General features: G+C 39.9%; 2 protein-coding genes across 2 annotated transcripts in view; both read left to right on the plus strand.

Moving 5' to 3' along the window:
* The window catches only part of LOC132981685 (transmembrane O-methyltransferase-like), a 244,968-nt gene that overhangs the window by 108,205 nt on the left and 113,961 nt on the right, over window positions 1–22,802 (plus strand). The window lies entirely within an intron of this gene.
* On the plus strand, window positions 14,359–17,646 carry LOC132981671 (cathepsin Z-like). Its single transcript, XM_061047655.1, has 6 exons — window positions 14,359–14,561; window positions 15,335–15,498; window positions 16,141–16,320; window positions 16,394–16,544; window positions 16,702–16,864; window positions 17,253–17,646. The coding sequence occupies exons 1-6, from the start codon at window positions 14,440–14,442 to the stop codon at window positions 17,376–17,378; spliced, it is 906 nt and encodes a 301-aa protein (XP_060903638.1). The 5' UTR covers window positions 14,359–14,439; the 3' UTR covers window positions 17,379–17,646.

The following is a 22,802-nucleotide window of genomic DNA, read 5'->3' on the forward strand; positions in this document are numbered from 1 at the left end:
CGTAAATAGGCACTGATAAATTATTTTCCATGACAGCCGTAGATATGAATGATGTAGAGTGTGCTGCTCGGAGAATGGCGTACACAATCCATAACACCACTGTAGTTATGTAGTTACAGTAGGACCTTGTGTGCACACTTCTGTACATCTCAGTGAAATAGGCTTTGGTTGAAAATCAACATTAAAATCAATATTTATCTCACACACATTTCTTGGTAGAAGTAATAACACTCAATCACACATTGTAAAATCAGCCAGGTTACCAAATCATGTTAGTTTAGTTCAACCAGAATAGAGCGCCACAGGAATGAGTCCTAAAACCCAGAAGTAAGTTAGCATTTGAGCGCCATGGGGATTTTGAATGTGTTTGTGGTTAGACGCCTGAAATAAGGTCTGTGGTTAACACAAGCTGTAGAGATGTTGGCGTTTTGTTAAACCACATAAACTACGTTAGGTAATACCTTCACTTGTGAATTTTGAAGTTTTTACGCGTCTTTAAAAAGGCGGTTGCTAACAAGTGGCTAAATGTGACTACAGTGGTTGTCGGGGACATTAAACGTCATCACGCCGGACACAGAGGGCGGGAACTCTCTCACTAGTCTGAGATGTCTCCTGTAGGTTTAATCTTTAGGTTAAGGTGAATATTATGTTAGTAAACACTCCTCCTCGTGTGAATTTTCCTGAACCTTATAAAAAAAAGTCACTTTAAAAATGTAGCTGTTTGCGTTCACACATGCAATTTACACCAACATTTCAGGAAGTTTTCAGGAGGTGTTTTTAAAAGTATGAAAACACCAATATAGAGCGTGCTTCCTCGAGAAGTGCAGAGATACAATCTTTAATTCATATCATTATACTGTTTGATGAATGAAACATCAGCTCTAAGCCTCACCCCGTGATACGTGCTCTTTACTAATTGCACATACAGCATGGCCAATGCAGCCTTTAAACTTCATATGCATGCATTGCTCACTGGATACAGTGAAGTCTTCAGTATGATGGTGGTGAAATAAAAAGGTTAACAATATTATCGTTGTCAGTTTAAAACTGCCTGCAGAGAGAAAAACCCTCAAATTCCAGTTCCAGGGACACAATGAGCTACCTTACTGGGCCTTTATTTTTCCACATTTCATCTAAAAATGTAAATGTTCTTTTTTTAAGAAACAGACCGATTTCTTGTGTGCGTGTCCACGTCACAGGACGAGAGCGAAACTGGGTCATTTTAATCATTTGAATCTCATAAAGTAACCAGGCCAGCGTTCTAGCAGGTACATGTAGGTCAGAGTCCACCTCGGCTCCCGTGTGGTTTCTGACCGCAGCTTTCCCTCGGCTGTCACTCGTGATTAATCTGCTTAATGTCCGCATGCAAATTCTCCCAAATAGGCCTCCGCTGTGTGACTGTACAACTAATGGGTGTCAGCGGAGACTGTTTTTCGCCGTTTCATGCATATGTATGAGCTTGTATATTTAGCAGCCAAGTTGCTTTTGATCACCGTGAGGAGAATGAGCGGGGCTGAGATGGATGGTGGTCCACATTAGCAGCTGACCACCTGCCTGTCCCACCAAGCAGAAACAACAGATGGGCCGAGCAGACTGCAACACACCGTTAACACAAAATAAAGCAGGGATGCAGATAGTTGAATGCTTCATTAAGTGACAGTTACTTCACTATAATGATAATAAAAATAAAAAACAAACACAACATAGTTTGACCTTCAATGAGGAATATGAAAAGGTCATGTGCAATATTTCAGCTATTTAGACTTTTTTATCTGCAATTTAATGACAGAATAAATGTGATGTACTAGAGTCCATTATAATAATGCTAGAAAATGTCTTATTCGATAGTGTGACAAAGAAGTGACATAGATATCATGACGTCACAAATTGTTAGTTTCGGGCTGCAGTTTTGAAGCTTTGAGTTTGACCATTTGGGCGTCAACATTTAAAGGCTTAATATGTGATTTTTAACACTTAAATATAATATAAATCAAGTATATCCTCTGAAAATAACTCTGTGAGTCATGACTGTCTACAATGGGTGTAACACCCGAGTCCCACTGTCTGTGATGTTTTCAGAGTTTTCAGAGTCCTATCTTCACTTTGTTTACATCGCCAGGACGGCCGGCTGACTCCTCCCCTCACGTATAAAAGTTGTTTAATTGAGGGACTAGAGAAAAGAAGAATAACATACTGTACTCACTGCTTAACTGTGTTTCTAGATCACGCTCATTTCAGGTAAATTTACATGCAGTGTGAAGATACGAGCTTAATAAAGATCGCTAGCATTAGCATGCTAACACAACAATGCTGGTGCTCAAGGGCGACATCTGCTGGATCAAAAAATCACATATGAAGCCTTTAAGTTTTTGTGAAACAGAATAAACCTTATTTTGAATGAGAGGGCAGATAAGAGGTCAAGTACAGAGTCTTTAAAAACTTTGGGCTTCAATTAGCGTAATGCTAACTAAAAAATATAAACAAATGTAAAAAGCTGAAAGAACCCCCATTTTTTTTTACAGTTTCAGTGTATTTGTTTAAGCTTTAATCAGTAGGCCTAGCTTAAACTGAATCAATACCACTGACAGATGCTGGTCAGACATACCCAAAACTCCTCAAGGAGTTTTTTCCAGCCAGCCCTCAAGGAGAATTTTCACCTGAAGATGGGGTGAACACATGCGTCAACACAGAGGATAATATTCAGGAACACTCACGTCCTGTTGATGAGGTGAATGTATGCAATGACACGTAGCACTGATACAGGTAAATAGGCAAACAAATGTTGATATCATATTGCATTTTTGTCTTGCTTCCTGAAACCCCCTCCCCCTCCTGCCGACATGGAAAACTTCTAGTGTGAGGGACTTGTGTGCGTAAGATACTCGGCCTGTCATTATAGCATCACAGAAGGAAAAAAAGAGGAAGAAAAAACAGGTTACAGCTCAACTGCTGCAGCTAGCTATGATAAAGTGACACTTAAAAGAGGCCATTGGGTTCATATATTAAGTAAATATTCCAAAGAACCTGTACAACCTGAGTGTTTTATGCAGTTTTGTCAGTCTAGAATAAAATGTATTCAGCTTTAGTTTTCTGCCACCAATCATATTGTACCAGTAGATCATAGTAATACAAAAAAAATCTGTAAAGAAGAGATTTTTTTTCAACATGAATGCATCGACACATTAATTAAATCCAAATTACAATTCCGCACATATTCTCCGTGCCTCTGTGCAAGTCTCTGAACACAAATAAGCTGGAGTGTGAGTGTGACTGAGGACGCTGGGACACATCTGGTGCTGCCGAGAGTCTGCTTTGGTATTTAGTAGATTGTACCAATAAAGAAATCTTTCGATTAGAAGTAGGAAATTGCTTCTGTCAAGACCACTCAACAGGGGGAGATAGCTCTTGCTTGAATTGGGTCTCAATTTGAAAAAAAAAAAAGGGAGGGAGTAATCCAATGTGGCATCTTGGTAACATTCATCATGGAAAAGAAAAGAAGGATATATCCTGCTGCCAGAAAAATTAGGCTTCTTTATTTCCTAAAGACACGCCCATGTTACATTTTTGAACACACAAAAGAAACCTAATATTCTGATTTTATAAAAATGAAATGAAACGCCTGCTCAGCTGCAATGTTCCCTGGGAAAAACTCATTATCAGAGTGAAGCCAGCACATGCTCCAATTAGACTCTAAATGTTTAATAAGCACAATCAATGTGCAGACAGAAATCAGCAACACAGGGCTTCAAACTGAGTTGAAGGAACTGTAACTCACTCTGTGGGCTACCTTTACCTTATGGAGGCAGGGGGGGGAGTCCCTTTGTAAAGGACTCAGGCATTCCTTTTGTAACCATTTTAATGGGCAATGCCTCCTGGTCAAGAGGTGGTCGCTGAATGGACTAATTCTGCAGGATTAGCCCTCTGTGGTGGTGATCCAGCCAGCCAAACAAATGTGACCTTACGGTGCAGAATCTGTGCACGCACAGCTATACCTTAGACTACATAGGAGAGGGGGGAAGTTCAGTCAGGGGATTAGTGGGAATCAAGCATTCAGGCATACCCTGCCGTTTTTCAGATTCCTTTTTCTTGACTTTGAAAGACTTGTTTAACAAAAATTACATCACAGTATGGGGGGAACTGCTGGCACAACAAGAGAAATACCAGCCGAAGGACAAAAGGAGGAAAAGAAACTCAGAGCAAGGCAAAGGTAAGCCTATAGACAGGAGGGCTAAGCAAACTCATAACGTCCAGAGTTTGTGCTCCGGGGATGTTTTTCCAGTCTCCAAGGGCCTTAAATCAAATGCTGGGGGGAGGGGGGGGGGGATAAAACCTCAAAGAAAGGTGGACATGCTAGAGCTGGAATACACAAAACACGAGCTTCAACGTGTGTCAGGCGACCCTTTGTTCCCAACGGGGCTCAGTTCTGCATGGACTGCACAGCCAAATAAACAGTAAATGTTCCAGAGGATGCTCAGGGCTGCGGGCTTAAGTAGCCATCTGACAGAAGATACTAAAGGAAAAGATAATGTAGAAAAGGACTTTAATGCTTTGCTGCTCCTGACGTGTCACCGACTAATACAACACGATGGTGATTCACCTGTGTCCGCTTCATAAAAGCTTTTATATTAGCTGTTTCTAAACACCCTCGGGTAGACAAAAAGAACCCCCCCCCCCCCCTCTCTGACAAACAGGAATCAGTGATTTTTTTTATTTTTTATGATGCATTGTACATTTCTTGCAGGAACTAAAATGCCTGCACTTTTGTTCCTTGCTGGGGCATAAAAAGGTGGAGGTAGGGGGTGAATGATTGGCGAGAATGAAACCACATTGATTTTGATATCTCCTTGTGGAGTGCACATTGTATTCCCTTGTATTTTTTTTCTCAGGGTTCTGTTCGGCTGAAGAGTGCATACTGTGATTTCCCCTGAACAGCGTGCACGGTTAAATGTAAACAAACCAATCAACCAATCAATAAACACAGCCGGCCCCCGAGGTGCCGCTGAGCGACTAATAAACAAAACAACAATGAGCGAGACAGCACAAACAGAAAAGAGCGCCGCCGACAGAATCAAACATCATTAACACAAAGTCCACAAGAAGACGTCACAGAGGCCGCTCTGACTGTGTGATGGAGAAGTTCTCTCTGAGAGGAGAGGAGGAAATAATGCAGCAGGAAGTGAAATACATGAGGAGGCGTTCTAATTTCAAGGGGACTTTAATTTCACTTCAGCACTTTAACTCATAGATTTCTCACTGGTCTCATTGTCTCCACTTTTAAAGCAGGATACCGTAACTTGAATTGAATTTATTTATTTTAATAGGGACAATGCAATTTAACATAATTTCAATACAAAGCATGAAACTGATGTAAAGAGTATATAGCTATTGCTAATTTCCAACTCTTGTCCCCAGTTGGGCCAGTTTAAAATAAAGTTTGAAGATACTCATTAAAAGTGGGTACAGCTCTGGCTTCTTTCAGCATTTCACCTGTTTTGTAAAAGATAGAGGTAAACTCAAATCCAATCTATCGTTACAGATAGAGACTCTACAATCAGAGATGTTACTGGCATTGGAAAAAAAAAAGCTGGAAATAAAGTACAGTACAATGAACTGTGCCCCCTGTAGAGTATATAAGTCGATATCAAAGAGGACCACATTCGATTTGGACCCAATGCTGCATGCCATCCCTTGTTCCTTTACAGTCTTTTCTCAGCGGTTAATTTTTTTAAAAAAAGAGGCAAAAACGCCTAAAAAGCACCTAAAAGGAGGATTTACTGAGCTTGTTCTAATATTTTCATGGGGTATCTTTTAATATGTCCTTCAAAAAGATTAGTAGGCTTAAAAAAAACAGCTGTAAGAAGATAATTACATGAATTTATTGTGTATACACATCAGAATGAAAGATACAAATACCAGCATCTACACCTCATGTAGAGACGTTGAAGGAAAACGTAAAACTCTTGATCTGTGGTCCGAGCATCACTCGTGATCCAGAGTATCTTTCAAATGTCTCAAAAATGTATGAAGAGATCTAAGACACAGCACAAGCGTTGTTGTTGTTGTTTTCGTCACCATTCTGTGACAAGAAGTTCAAATTTTTAAAGGACACAATTACAGTATACGCAACATTTAATACATCTAGTGTGAAGTTAATATTTAAGGAAGCCAGACACTGAGGACTGGAATCATTTGGATTATAATTTTTCAAAATGTGGGAGATCTCTGCTCCAGATTTGTCTGAAATGATTCTTCAAATTGAACCCAAGTACCTCCAGTCTTCCTGTCTGCTTAACCTCTGCGGTCCCCCCTGACTTCTGATGAACCACAGGGGCCGTTAACATTATCGGCTTTATGACACGACTGGTAAAGATCACCGGGATTCCTCTTAGCCCCCCCGCTCCTCAGATTTAAGACCTCTGAACATATTCTAATGCTCTCTCTATTAAAAAGCATTTATGACTGAAATGTGCTTAACAAGTCTGTCATCGCCAGAGCTTTGTTAGCATCAGTTGAGCCGATCGAATGTGAAATGGCTCGCTGGGTGATGAAACCCCCCGACGGTGAGCTTTGAGGCTGAGGGATTTGGCCCGGGTGGACAGGTGGTTCCTCTGGGGAGGCAGGAGCGCGGTACAAAGCCTTTGAAATCTCCTCAACTGGAAAATGGGGGCCGCTTTGAGACGACCAGAGGTCCACAAATACTGACCAAATCATTTCGTCTAATGTCTGAAATCTGATTTAAAGGAAAATAACTAAATAGCTATGAAGTGTTTAACAGTAAATTAAAAACAACAAATCAAATACCCAAACTAAAGGGGTTCACTGTTCATGAACCCCTGGGACAATAGGAAAGACCTTGACCATTCCTGAAAACAAAAGGCTTTGAAGTTTCTTCTCCAAGTGTCAGAATGACTGAACATCTAGCTGACACTGAGCAACAGCTACCTCAAACACAGACGAAACATCCATTTTATTCTAGGTAAGAAATGTGAAAGAAACATTTTGTGAATGAAGACAGTTAGCTGTGTAGCTGTGATGTTTCAATTTAGAAACTCAATGGAGACATAACAACAAATGCCTCGACAAATTCAGGTTAAAAAAAGACGTCAAACCAACAAAAAAAACACTATTTTCCATTTGTAAAGAAATGTCCCTGCTGATTTCCAAATAAAGCCACCGTCAGTTTCCTGAGAACTCGACTTATTTATCTCATATCCACAGATTTGCAAAAAGCACAAAACATCACAGAAATGTGGGCAATGGCAGAATGGCATGCCATGGTCTGAACTGTCAGAGTGACCAGAATGTTCTTTTGTCTTTCAGGAAAATTATCCCCTTAAGATAACGAGATACAAAAAGATTATTTACATATCACTTTCATTCCTCAAATGTTTTTCACACCTCCAGGGCGGGAGGACTGTGAACATTTTTATTTGGTTATGGAAGTTCTTCTCGCGACCCCCTGAGGGGATCCCAACCCCAACTTTTGGAACCACTGTCCGAGGATGTCAACATTTTCAGATGTGTGTTTTTGGACTTCCAGAGGGCGGAGAACGCAGGCAGCGCCCCCTTGAGTTAGTTTGAATTCCTGTCTTCTCACTCAAGGGGCACAAGCCTTTGCTGTGTCTGTAACGGTACAAGGCTGGGTTTTCAAATCACAAGATTTTCCTCTTTTCAAATGATTTATCATGACCAGATTTATTTAAGATTTGACCCTTTTAATGAGTACTGAACAAGAACTACTCTCTAAGAAATTGCTGTAAATTTACAAGGAAATTTCAACAGTATTTTCCTGTTAACGTTTTTTTACTGTATTTACAAAAACGGTAGAAAACTGTAAATTTCAGCAACAGCAATATACCTTTAATTTTACAGTAACTTCCTGCCAGTTGTTTACCATTTTTTAACACTTACTTACTAACACGTAATGCAGCTGGTGCAGGACAAGAGGTTATAAGAAGGAAGTCACAATCTACAGTAAGTGTTTGAAACATTGTGCAACGTAAAGAAATCAATCCCCCTGTTTCTAACTCAATCAGAAAGTCCAAGGATATTTCCCGGTTAAATGATACTGCATGCTTTTTTTAAAACAATGTCACCTTAAAGTAGGTTAGAATTCACTGAGGGGAATATTTTTGGTAAAGTACGCAGCATGACAAAATGATGAAATCTGTTGCAAAGTTGCATGTGCTTCAGACATTTTTAACACATTAACGTCACCAGTGTCTTTCCCTGCTTCTCTCCTCAATATAGATATTTCTTATCAAAGTGTGCTGCCAAAACCTGCAAAATCAATAAGACAGTAGACATGTCGCATTTAATTGTGTTTTAAAATCCAACCTTAAAGGATCTCATCTCTTCTCTATCAATACAGCCTTCAGCTTCTCTCTTAACTGAACTGTCATATATATGACATTCACTCCTTCATGACAGCTGACAGGTGAGCGCAGAATGTGTGTGTGTGTGTGTGTGTGTGTGTGGGGGGGGGGGGTGATCTTCCTGAGGAAATGTCAGAGAAATGTAACTGACCTCTAAGCTTCATACGGATCAGTGAACACTGATATTATCCATCCCATGCACACACAGAGAGAGAGAGAGAGAGAGAGAGAGAGAGAGAGAGAGATAACTAACAGTTATTCATTCTTGCACGTAACACACACTCCACACACACTCTCCCATACACAAATCAATCACCTGACTGGAGAGCGCACTAATGATGTTGTTGACATTAATGAGGAAAAGGGACACGCTCAGGGAGGTGGCTAACGATGCTAATCATGGGAGATATCGCTCTGATAGCAAAGAAACAAGCCATCATGTCGGTGAATGAGCGGCCGTTTAACGCAGATATGACGGGTTCTTTTTATGTGTCGGCATGTGGAGCACTTGCTGATGGACGCTCGATGAACCGATCACATCAAAAACAATAGTGGCAAGCTAGCGTGGTGTGATCCTAAAGTTAGAAAGAGAGTTAGAAAGAAATTGAAGAACTTTGCTTTCAAGAATCTTGTTTATTCTTAAAGGGGACATATTGTGAAAAATCTACTTGTACAGTGTTGTTGAACATTTATTTGGGTAATCTGAGTGTCTACTGAGCCACAACATGTGAAATAAACCATCCAGTCCTTTGTTTGTGATCTGCATAAGTCTTACAACACAGAGAAAAATACTCCGTTTCAAATGTGCTCTCCTTGTGATGTCACAGTGGGATTCTGGTAAAGAAATAAATACCCTCCCCTCCCCTGATATCTCCACCCATGGACTCCACCCCCAGCCTAGAATTTTTTTTTTTACGCAGGTCCGCCATTTTTATTCTCGCTAGCGAAGGAGTGATGTCTTCCAGGAAAACTCTCTTACATTTAAAGAGACACACACACCAAAACGGAGCGTTCTGAGAGAGCTGGTTTATACAGGGTCACAAACCTCCTCTGGTGCTTGATTCATGTTATATTTAAACCAAAGCACAGCACAGATGTTTCATTTAGACCACAGGGGACTGTTTGAAAAAGTGGAAAAGGATTACAATATGTCCTCTTGAAGTGTTTTCTTATGAAGAAACCTAAGAAGAAAGTTAAGAAAATTAAATAAGCACTTCATTCCTGAATATCAAATCTTTTAACTTTTGTCTTAAGACTGAAGTTAAGAAGGAAGCAGCACTTCAGAAGATCTTTTTTTCTTAAGAAGGTTTTGTGAATCCGGCCAATTACGCTGATTCTGATTTATATTTGGACATGTTTTTGGTCCTTGTCCAGCCAAGACATATGGTCTGTTTTTTGATCTGGATTTTCTTTTTTTTTTTTGAGCTTCAGTTAGCTTTCATGCTGACTCCCTTCTTTGAGCAACGTCTGTGCAGAATAATGTTTCACATAATAAAACTCAGGATTGTGCCTGTGGTTTGATGACATCAGATTTAATTCAATATTCTCTTTGTTTTATAAACTCAAACTTTCATTTGATGTATTCAAACTTGCCGAGAATGTATGCTGATTCCATTCCATATATTCAAGTTTCACTGATTTATTCCATATATTCAAGTTTCACTGATTTATTCCATTCAAACCTTTTTCTCCCTTCACTCAAAAGTCATGATAAAGCGAATACATTTAAATTTCCCAAAAAGCATGCCATGTCAGCAATATTTATGCACTGATGTATTTTTCATAGTTTCAAAGTTCTGTTGTCAAGAAAAAAGAAACCTGAAAGAACATCATAAGCAGCCTTATCTTAGTTTTATGGCCACACAGGATTCATTCATCCTTTCATGAAGAGGATTGCATCTTCAGAAAAAGTTTAAACAAGTAACCTGAAGTAAAAGTTTCTGCAGTTGTGTGACATGCACTCAAAATCAGAGACAGCACAAGGCTAAATGCATGTGTTCCTATAAGTGTAGAGTGAAATAAAAGTGAAGGAGAGTCACTCTAACACCTGGAAAACAGCCTTTGAAGAGCATCTGCAAGGTGATAAATCCTTAAACTAAGGATGTCCCTTGCTGACTAATTTCATAGATTCAACACAAATTTGAATTCGGTCCAATCGACCATTTTTAAGTTAAGAAATCCCCAGAAAACAGTCAAAAGCCAGCACAATTGTACAAACACAAGATGACAGTTAAATAGCCTTTAACCTGAGCTACAGCCCCAGGCTAGTGGCGGGCTGCTGCATTACAGCTTCGACACAATATTTTTTTAAGATGTATTTCAGTTTTTATGCCTTTGTTTAGGACAGTGGAAAATGGGAGAGAGTGGGGAACAACATGGTCCACACATGAGCCACAGGTCGGACCTGAACCCGAGCCAGGACCAAAGCCTGCACACATGGGAACCCAACCGCTAGTCCATCTGCGCCCCTTAAACACAACATTTGACTGACATTTTGAGCCTGAAGTGAGAAGAAAATAATTTGTTTAACTAACTAGCAAAGCTGGCGCTGATATGTGAAGTCGACAACATTTAATTGATAAATCCGCTAATCATGCACATCCCTACCTTAAACCTTAAGATTAAACATTAAATCCATTAATGATTCTAGTATCTTATAAACAACTTCAAAGTCAAGTTTAAAAAAAAAAGAAAAACACTGTTTACCAAAATGTGTTTTCTGAACATCTCATTTCCAAATCAAGGGCTTTTAATCTTCCATGAAAAAGACGTCCAATCTTCTGATTTCAGGCTTTAACCTTGGTTTTGTAGCCTGGTTGCAGGGATTTACTCGACCCTCCAGCAACCTCAGCAGTATGGGTGAGGTCCAACACTCATGTTGGGTGATTAGGTCGGGTTTACAGGCAGGTTTCAAGATCAGGAAAGTTGATTGAAGGGAAGACGGTAAGGATACTCAGCAGGCCTGAGGTAAAAGTGGAAACTGTCTACTGTTTAAAATGTAAACTACTCCATTTGATCTGCAGAGTCCCTCTGCACCTTTAAGAAGAAGCTAAAGACCCAGCTCTTTCATGAATACCTACTAACTTAATGATGATGGTCTCCATATTATTGATGATGATGATGGTTTTTGTTTGATAACGACGACTTATAAGATGGTTTCTATACTGATTAGAGCTCTCAAGAACTGCCCTCAATGTTGTGCTTTGCCTCTGGTCACTTCCTGTCAGCACCTGTGTGTCCAATCAGACTCAAAGCTGATCGTTTGCTCTTACTGACATTGTTCCCTTTTTTCTAGATCCTTGCTTGTGTTGTACTTACTCTCTGATGTACGTCGCTTTGGATAAAAGTGTCTGCTAAGTGAATTGTAGAACTGTACTGTACTGTTGTGTAAGGGATGCCCCTTTAGGCTTAAAGACCACCAAAGGACAGTCTTATTTGGGCTAAATACACTGCAGTGTTAATCAGTTGAAGTTATATACTGAATTATAATGATAAAAAATAGTTTTGGAATATCTGCTTCTACATGATGGATGGCTACATTTATAATAACCGAGAGGGTCTCATTATAACTGATGAGGAAGAAAATTCGATGGAAAACATACATTTATATGCAAGAGGAAAGAAAATTTAATTGGAAAGGAGTCAAAGCTATTTGCATTGCTGGCTTTGCTCGCCGGCTCTTTGGCATGCCTTAAATATCATTTACCGTCCTCCAGCTGATTGCGAATCTGGGCTCTGGTTTCCCTTCCATATCTTCATATTAATAGTCTCCATTACACAAAGATTACTTTCATCTCCGACTCACATGGAGAGATTAGATTTTAATCAACGCATTAAATATGACTTTCTATTCCTGCAGATGGGAGGAGATGGCAGGCAGTCAATTAGCATCGCACTCTGTTTGCTGTCTCTCAGTGAAGCCTAATAAAGTCTTTGTTATCACAGAGAGGCTGCAGGAGCACAAACACAAAGACGAGACGTGAGCATCTGTCAATAATCAGTGGATCAATAACATTTCAGATAAACATTTAAAAATATTTGTTTTGATCTACTAGACTTTAAAGGAGCAATATGTAAGATATATACTGAATTAAATCATTCAATTACCCTACTATATGATTTTTGATATTAAGGAAACATGGATTCTCTGACAATAATACAGCAGCCAGTATGTCCTCCTTCTAAGTTTTGTTTGGACCAGAGGAGTTGGCGGCTTTACGGCACCCCTACACAGCCGTTTTGGACGCCCCTGGGTTTGCTGAGAGAGAGAACCGATTCAGATAGAAGTGATTCTACCCGACCTAAAAACCTTCTGCATTTTTCTAATACGTTCCACGAGCAGAAACGTGCTCAAACTAGGATCAATATTGGAGATTCCTCTTGAAAAATGGACGCAGAAATGTTTACAGACTGATGCAGAGCTGGCTAAACACTGAAGCTTCACTGTCCGCAACATGGAAACCAACATGCGCATCGACTCTTTGGAGGAGGGGGCGGGGATGGCGAAGGAGACATCTCTGTCCAGAATTTTGAATTTGGACTACAGTACCCATTTTAAACACTTTTACTTTTACACTAAATTCACTTTTTAACTGAATTTAGTGTTTATGTTTGACTCTTTGACTCGCACCACTGAAGATTTAAACGGGGAAATCTCAGCTGCTACTTAAATATAAATATCTCCATAATTATACACAATTTGGCAGGGAGGTTGTACTTCTGACTTCCAGTGAAACTGGCATCTCTAAAAAACTTAAAGATGCTGTGTTCTGCAAAGACACATTCAATAAAAGCTTTTTCTTATGATATCAGGAATCCAAATCTGATCATTTTGACTTTGAAGAGAAACTCTCAGAAATTTTAAAAGCAGAAAATATAATAAAGATGATGAAGTACTTGTGTAAAAATTATGCAGGTAATCATCAACTATTTGACAGCATTTTTAATAGACAAACCAAGGACAGCTTTAGAGGCAGAAATATACCACACTTTAGTCTAATTGGAAGCTTTGCGAGTTGAATATCCCATAAAATATGAGGAGTAATGTAATGTTTCAGTTTTATTTTCACAAGAGATTGTCTGAGCCTTTGCATCATTGTTCTGCACATACAGAAATACAGACAGTTTGTAATGCCCGTGGCTTTGTGCAGCACCTGTCGATGACAGATGATCTCCCTATAGCTGTTTTCACACATTTTGTTTTGAAGAAAATGTCTAAAAGATTTCAGGACAGCCTGCCCCTGAAATCTTCCTGAGTTGCTTATTCACACATGTCGTTCACAGAGTGAAGTTATCCCTGACATGTGGGGGTTAGAGGGGGGATGGGAGGTCTCAGGAGGCAAGGCATGATGTAAAACGAGACGCTGCAGAAATCCAAGATGACAGACGAAGCGACAAAGTCACAAATTCAGACACAATATTGATGTCACCCTTGCCTGCTCCATTGCTGTAAAATGTTCCTGAATATAAACGGCTATAAACTTCACACATTGGCTCAATCCGACTCAACACAGTAATGTACAAGTCTGGGTACATTCAGGGTGAAAATGTGGTTGTTTGCATTCACACATGCAGCTCATTCTGACATTTTCATGTTCACATTTTTGTGCATGTTTGAAAATACCATATGACACTATTTACACATTATCGTACCTTTTTTTACATAAAGAACTTGCATCTTGTTTACCACTGGTTAAATATTTTATTTCTTTATCTTTTTTTCAGATGTTTAAACCTTCAAACTTAAAAACATATAGCTTAAAGTCATTAGGAACAATTAATTAAGTTTATGTTACAAGAACACTCAACATCTGCCATTTAAAGTACATCACTTGTCTTATTGTCTGAACAAATTGACATCAGGACTGATTAGAGAGAAAACACATGTTGGCACTTTTGTATCCCCTAAAACCAGCCTCTGACCTGCACTGACTCAGAGCTTATCCAAGGTGAGATCAATAAAGCCTGATTAGCTTGGTGAGCTTCCCTTTTCCTTGATTTTGCAGGTTATGTAATCCCCACCACAGCAAACTGTAGTTGGTTGTTTGGTGCTTTTTGGTTTAACATGGCTCAATTTGTCACTTCCGTTTTCATGCTGATGACTTACACTGTGTCAGGAAGAAACTTTGATCGAGAGAGGCCGAGTTGTTACCATCCAGTGCCCAGGAAACTCAACTTTGGTGTTAAGTGAGTAGCCGTGTGTTGTTCTTATGGCTCTGTCTTTCTGTAGATATATGTTTCTTCAGTTAAACTGGCGTTTACATGCAGCTTGTCAGATTTACATGTCATGATCTCCAATTTTTATTCACTTGATATAGTTTGTGGTTTAATTTGTTTTTAAACTACGTACCAAAAAGCTCTTTTGTTAAAACATTTTGGATAGTTTTGACGAGTTCCTGTTTTCCTCTGCAACTCTGTGTCCTGGAAAGAAACTTTTTACATAGTGAGGCCTACTTTAAGATCTTGTTGAATTGTTAAATTAAAAGGCTTTAAAATATATGTAATGACATTTTTTTTTCTATGGAGTTAAATCTCCAGTGACCAGAGGGTTTAGGTCAAACTTTGCCACCTTAGAACATTCTGGGACTTTTATAATCAAGGTTTGTTTAAATGTAAGGAATTAATCCTGTAGTCAAGATAATAGAGTTTACATTTAGTATCATGCATTTCAAAGCTAAGTGTTTGTTTTTTTTGTGAGGCTGGTCACTAAAAGCATGAACATATTTGTCATATGTCTGACTGAATTTAAGGCCCACATTCAGTAGTTAACTGGGATTAATCTTGACCACATTCCTCAGTCTCTCCTGATTTGTGATCAGCACGGTGATCGTACCTGCTGTGCACTTTGGCTTTTTTTTTTTTTTCCTGAGGTGTATATTAGAAAACGACTGTGAACCTGCTGGCCTTTGGATCTCGTGGTGCCTGTAAAATGACTGAACTAAAGTCTTTTGTCTCCACAGAACTGCAGCTCGTCCTCATGAACTCCTGAACCTCTTTCAGATGCCAAAGTCCTGGGACTGGAGGAATGTCGACGGCATCAACTATGCCAGCAACACTCGCAACCAGCATATCCCTCAGTACTGCGGCTCCTGCTGGGCTCACGGCAGCACCAGTGCCATGGCAGGTTAGATCCCCAGACATGAACGTGCAATCTAAAATCTAGGACCCTCACACAAGTACAAATAAGAATCACGTTTTTGACCTTGTTTAAAAATGAAGATAATTTGGACTTTTTAATGATCCATGGGTGAAATTGCAAATAAAATCCCTGAGACGGCCAGGCTAACTGTTCCCCTGCTTAAGGCAATGGTCTGCTGGCTCCAATATTACATGCATGCAAGGAAGTGACATCATTCTTGGTCAAATACTTGGAAAACCACTGACCTTCTTTGCTGAACTTTAATTTTCCTCGGGCTAAGAATTGTATTTATTAAAACATTTTAAAAGTGTGGCACTTTTAATTACAAGTGCATGATTTCTAAACATTTTTAAGGCTTCCTGGCTCTGAACATGACAGACCCGTCGACACATGTTCTGGTGCACTATTTCTATCATGTGTTAGCTGTTATCTGAGTTTGGACTGTACCCATTTGGACATGCAAGTGCTAGAGGGAAATCTGACTGTGCTCAAGAATAGCATGCAAAATAACAGATGGGCTCCTTGCTGCTATCAAATCACTTGAGATTTCAGCCAAGCTTTTCCAAACCAAAACATTACATTTGCGGTAAACTTTCATTTTCTTTGCTTTTCTTTTTTTTTTGGTAGATCGAATCAACATCAAGCGGAAAGGAGTTTGGCCATCTGCTTATCTCTCTGTCCAACATGTGGTTGACTGTGCTGGGTCCGGCACCTGTCACGGAGGGGATCACAGAGGTGTTTGGGAGTACGCCCACAGACATGGCATCCCTGATGAAACCTGCAACAACTACCAAGCGATTGACCAAAGTAAGGAACTTGCAGTAGAGTACACTTATTGTATAATGGGACTTCTTTTGTAAAATGCAACCTCTCTCTCTAGAATGCGAGCTGTTCAATGCCTGTGGGACTTGCGCAACTTTTGGGATGTGCAACTTTGTGCAGAACTACACACTGTGGAAAGTCGGTGACTTTGGCGCCATAAATGGCCGTGAAGCTATGATGGCAGAAATCTTCACTGGTGGGCCAATCAGGTTGGAAAATGTGGCTTTTTCTTTCTTGAATGAAGTTGTATAAAAGTTGCCCTGGAAATGTTCTTGTGTTGGATGGCCAATCACTTGACTTGAACACAAAGAAAAGTGATTTTTGCATCTATACTGCCTTTTGAAAAAAACATTTCTCTTCACTCAGTTGTGGAATCATGGCCACTGAGAAATTTCAGTCATACACCGGGGGTCTTTACTCTGAGTATGTGGAGTCGACAAAATTAAACCACATTGTGTCAGTAGCAGGATGGGGAGTAGAAAATGGCACAGAGTACTGGATTGTTCGCAACTCTGCGGGAGAGCCATGGGTGAGTACAGTCTGAACAAGGTGGCCATTTTCTAAAGACTCGATACTGTGCTAAGATAACAATCAAACATGAAAACACTTCCTATCTTAAATTAAAACTTATGGTTTACCACCATATTGAAATCTAATGGTATTGGCTAGTGTCTAACATTAGCAGTTGTCTGACAGAAGCTAGGGTGTAATTAAAAAGTTTTACCTAGGCATATATTCCAATGACCTTGGATTATTTAATACGCATTGAAATGTAAGACCTGGGAATGCACACATACAAAATGTACGCTTCCTACCCTGCACCTGACTCCATACGAAAATGATGTAGATCTTTACAGTTAACATTAAAATGAAATTAAAGACTGAATTGCAATGTGTGCTTGATGATTTCTTTCTAGGGTGAGAGAGGCTGGCTCAGGATTGTGACGAGCGCTTACAAAGGAGGAAGTGGAAGCAAATACAATCTTGGCCTTGAGGAAGACTGCATGTATGGAGATATGATTGTACCTAACTGTTACCTGTAAAAAAATAATGATCATAACGACACATCAGAAATCCAACCTTTGTATCCTTTCGTTTTCTTTCCCTAATGTCGGTACTGGCTCTGCTGAAAGCCTCAATGATGGAGTCATTTGCACCAAGTTGATGTCACAGCATGTTAAAGAACTTTTGGTGTTTGCTTCAATCCATTATATTTGAACTTCCTGCTATGGACTGGTGTATTTATTCTATTGAATGTAATCCCTTAAGGTTTAAATACTTGATGTTGGCCCAATCATGGTAAAGAATTGGGAGCTCTCGAATGAGGGAAGTAGGAGCTCAGTTTATAGACAACTGTCCACGGCACAAGCACTGCTGAAAGAACCAACTCAAAGATAATGTGACGCTATTCTGACCTCACGATTGCGCTAGACAGATGGTGAACAAACTCCAATAAAACAGTTTCCTTGAACAAAGTGGCTTTAATGATGGTCGTTTCTGTAAAACTGAAAATACAGTACAAATATTGTGTCAATATACTGCACATACGAAGAAACTGTAAAGAGTTAAATGTTTTAATGTTACCTAGTTAGCGGTTAGCAAAACAGATCTCAGTGTTTACTCACAACTGGAGACTTAATGTTATTTTCATAAACAGAAATATCTCTTAGTAAAAATACATTCAAACAATATATGACATGTTACTAAAGGTTTAAACGTGAGGAGATAACTGAGCTGCATGCACACTGTACTCTGCTCTTTGTGTAAATGAAACTAAACTGAAATTTAAGAAAACACAAGTGATACACAAAGTGTCCACCAGGGCGGCGGCAGAAAAATGCCAGTAAGGCGTGTTATACAGGAATCAGAATAGGCGCTGTCTAGGGATGTCACTCTACTATCAACACAGTATGTCTGAAAGGTACACACCATGTGTATAATTAAGGGCTCTCAGATTGTACAATGAACTTCCTGTCTCCAAGGGAACACTTGGCTAAATTCCTCCAAAAGGTACTTAACTTGTACTGAGATTTATTTTTTTGCATTTCTGTTGTAAATTAAGCATTGACTTTGCCAATGCAAAGATGTTTATGTAAATTTCTACATCAAGGTCAAGTTGTAAGAGGGCTGTAAATACATAACTGTGAATGCTGGTGAGTGTTTCCATGATTGACACACAGTAACCTTCTTGTCGTTACATTCAGACTTCAGGGTCACCCGACGACTACCCAGACTCGTCCTCTCCGGCGAGCCGCATGACATTTATTTGTTCTACATCTCTTGAGCTTGATAAACAGACCCACCTCCCCTTATTGACTGACATGCTTTATTAGTTTCAATTCTGTCATGCTTCTGGAGTAACATTCAGTGTAATCACCAGTTATCTACAGCTGCACACACAGCAGCACAATGCAATCCTTTTGAGTTTATGTGCAATTACAAAAGAGCCCATTTTCTTTTCTGTTCGGCTGGGGAACAAAAGAAAACTGAGTACTTTGGATATTTCGTTCGGGGACGTAACAATAATAAAAAAATGCATAAACACAAGCTGCTATGCTTTGCTGCTGATATGGAAATGTTTCCCATTAGCTGCAGTTTCCATTCAGCCTCTCCGGGGAGAACAAAGGATAATCAAACCTTGTGCACCGCCGTTCAACTCAAAGACTTTAAAAAAAAAAGCGAGGCAAACCTTGAGCCTATAAAGCTGTGGCGTGTCCGAGTGGAGGCCCACTGTGAAAACAAATATTGAACATAATTTGGTTGCTCAATATTACGTGATCAAGCCCCCCCCACCCCCCCCCACCACCACCCTTGAGCGATCTTTCGCGTGAAATCAAATTTGCGCTCTGATTAAATTTCCTGCATGTTTTCTCATTTGCATAATCACAAACAGAGCTCCTAATGGCTGTGAATGAAAACACATGCTAATCTTTGGGTTTGAGGCTCAAACAGAGAAAAAGCAAGTCTTTCTAGTGTGACAAAAATATGGCATGAAAAAATGCACATTAGCCATTTTCATACTTAACGATTCAGCATTCATCTTCATTACACTAATCGATATGGCAAAATGGATTTTTCAGCAATTCCTGCAAACCCATTATGCATTGTTTCAGCGATCAATATGTGGCTCCGTAAACATGGACGTTGAGGGGGTGGTTGTTTTATGAAAACAGTATCATATAGAGGCCTTTTGGTGGTTCTGAGGCCTGGATTATCAGCTTAAATAGAGTTGGAGGGGATATCCACTTTCTGAAGTATCTTTTAGCAAGACATTGTAATGATTTATCCAAGAAAAGCTGCCTTGAGGGAGCAGTGTAAGAATATGCAGAAAGCTTCCCTGTGTGTGTGCTTTGTGTAATCCTTCCCAACGCATTCTCCTCTCTTCAAGGCCAACACTAAAACTCGCCTCATGAAATAAAGCAACAGAGCACAAAGGATAACCAGACAAACATGCTGGTATTTCATGGAAAAAAAAAGAATATGCCTGAGAGGTAAGAAACACCATATCTGATGATAATGATTCAACACATGATGAAATTTAAAACCCACAGTAAACACCCGTCCAATCCACCTTTTAACTCTAGTCATTTCAGATTGTGTGTTCATAATAAGCCTCTATACAGAATAAGTTCAATTCAATTCAAAAAACTTTATTTGTTCCCTGCAGGGGCAATTAAAGGTGTAGTGATCATGGATGAGAAAAGTCACATTTAACCTCTGAAATGGGTTTTCAATTGAACGTGGATAAGCTTATTATTATAAATATTACACATTTAATGCAGCGAATGACTCATGGGAAACGTCACATGGCAGTGTTCGGCCAATAACGGCCATATTTAGTGTTTTCTGCATGGGATTATTAATGAGAGGGAGTGTTGGGTGTCGAGTTCAGTGATACTGTTGATGATGAATTTTTGATGGCTTCTGTTGTTAGTGGTAAAGGGAGCTTAGATCAATAATAATTAAAGCTAACACAACACAGCCATCATTTAGCCATACATTCATAAAACAGATCCAGGCTGTGTTGATGCGAGCTAACCAGGAAGTGTCAACGTCGGTGATACCTACCCTGCAACATGACCCATATCAGTCCCCCCTTGAACCCTGCACAGACCTTCATTTCTTTTATTTTTAAGATTGATTTTTTGGGCCTTTAACGGAAAGGTAGGACAGTGGATAGAGTTGGAAATCAGAGAGAGAGAGAGTAGGGAATGACATGTCAAGTATATCGTCTGAAAATAACTCTGTGAGTCATGACTGTCTACAATGGGTGTAACACCCGAGTCCCACTGTCTGTGATGTTTTCAGAGTTTTCAGAGTCCTATCTTCAGTTTGTTTACATCGCCTGGACGGCCGGCTGACTCCTCCCCTCGTGTATAAAAGTTGTTCAATTGAGGGACTAGAGAAAAGAAGAATAACATACTGTACTCACTGCTTAACTGTGTTTCTAGATCACGCTCATTTCAGGTAAATTTACATGCAGTGTGAAGATACGAGCAGAATAAAGATCGCTAGCATTAGCATGCTAACACAACAATGCAGCGCGAGTTGTCTTGGTTTCTGCTGGATCAAAACATCACATACAAAGCCTTTAAAGAATTGTGAACAGATGCAATAGGAGAGAAATAAGGGATTCAATTTTTTCATGCATTCCACAGTAACATCCAATCATATATTTGAAGTGTCAAATAAGAATTGAGCAGCCCCAAACACAACGCATGTGGCTCTGTGTGCCAAAGAAACAAGACCCTGATCACAGGACACGACGTCCCCATGATTATAATCATGAAACATGGCGCAGATTAGCTCTAAGAGATGCTGTAAATCAATCATTATCATAGCACTAAACTCCAGCAAAAGGCCATCTGAGCTGATTTGCGTGACAATCCAAGCAAAAGCACACAAACAAATGTGGAAGTCGGCCTCGTACCGCTAACGAGCTCATGCAGGAATATGATTTGATCATTAAAAAACAAAGCGTGTCCATCAGCCTGACGCCACTTTTCCTGATGATCTTTGTTTTTTTCCGTCTTTGTCAAGCACAAACAAAAACACTGACCCAACGATCACTTAGTCAGTGTGATTCCTAAATCGATTCACGGCCGAGGAGACCCCGCTGATGTTATGCATCATTCCACTGCTAATCTCACTTCCTTGGTCCGATGTGCTCATGCAGCCTCGAGGCGTCCGCAGAATTAGCTTCAGTTAATGGATGGAGCATGAATCCCTCTATAGTCACAACAAAATTAAGGAATGATACGGCCATGAATATTTCAGTTAAACTGCAGCTGCGCAGGAAATCTGCTCGCACACTCCGCCCTGGCTTGCAAAAAAAAAAAGAATCGGCGTTGGCATCCATTATTAATGCTTCGTCATAAAATTCATATTTTGCAGCGGCTGAACGGAGGCCTCTCTGCAGTGAGAATCCAATGAGCAGTCGATACCATCTCAAACTAACTTGCTGAACACACAGAACAGAGAGGCCTCTTGCAGCTCACTGATGCATGTTTTTGTTCTGCTTTTATCACGCTCTCTCTCGCTGAAGGTATTCTTATTAGATCCCTTAAAAATAGATGTGAGGCTTTTCAAGTCAGTGAGTTCTTCTCGCCGCCTTCCCCCTGGAAGTTTTAATTAGAACAGCAGTCACTCGTGTTATCGTTGTGTTTCAAGAGGGCCGCTTCCACATTCCTGAGCTGCCCACTTCATCACAGGATCCGCAATGAGCCGACTTGTTTTAGGACGACTGACTCTTATTCACACTGGATTTTACCCCGAGATTACCTCTGTTACTGAAATATATACGCTGACTTAATGGGATGGATTCATGTAGAGATATAAATCGTGCCTTTATGGACTGCGGGGTTGAAAACAAAGAGGAGCTTTCCAGATATGTGCATCTGACACCTTACAGCAACAACATTAGAAATAGATCTGCATAAAGAGGTGTTTGAGCAGCCATATTGGATGTGTTGTTGTTGTTGATGTTTCAGATGAGGAGCTGATTTCATACTTCAAGACACAGCTCACTGCTTTCAAGTGAAAACACAGCTGAAGGGCAACATGAGGAACTACAGCCTCTGCCTGTTAACGATGAAGGAAAACAAATGAAATGTTAGAGTTTGGGAAAAACATCAGAGTCGGATACGATTGTGAAGTCTTGCATCTTTGTGCTCTAATGTGGTTGTTATTGTGTAAACTGGCAGCAGTGCTTTATTTGATCTTATAGCTGACATGTGCGACGTTGAAAACTAAATTCAATCAAGCAAAAAAATAAAAACAAACGTCCATATTTCCATGAACGGCCTCTCTCAGTTAAAAAGTCAAATAATCTCATCATTACAGAAGATACACCAATCAGCCGTGACTTTGTGACATCCAAGAAATCTACTTTACTTAACTTCTACAGTTTCAGTTTTTTGATGTGGACAGGAAAGTGCTCGTTTGGGTGCCTGTGGCCTAGTGGTTAG

Source organism: Labrus mixtus, chromosome 10 (genome assembly GCF_963584025.1).
Source record: "Labrus mixtus chromosome 10, fLabMix1.1, whole genome shotgun sequence".
NCBI classification, from domain to species: domain Eukaryota; kingdom Metazoa; phylum Chordata; class Actinopteri; order Labriformes; family Labridae; genus Labrus; species Labrus mixtus.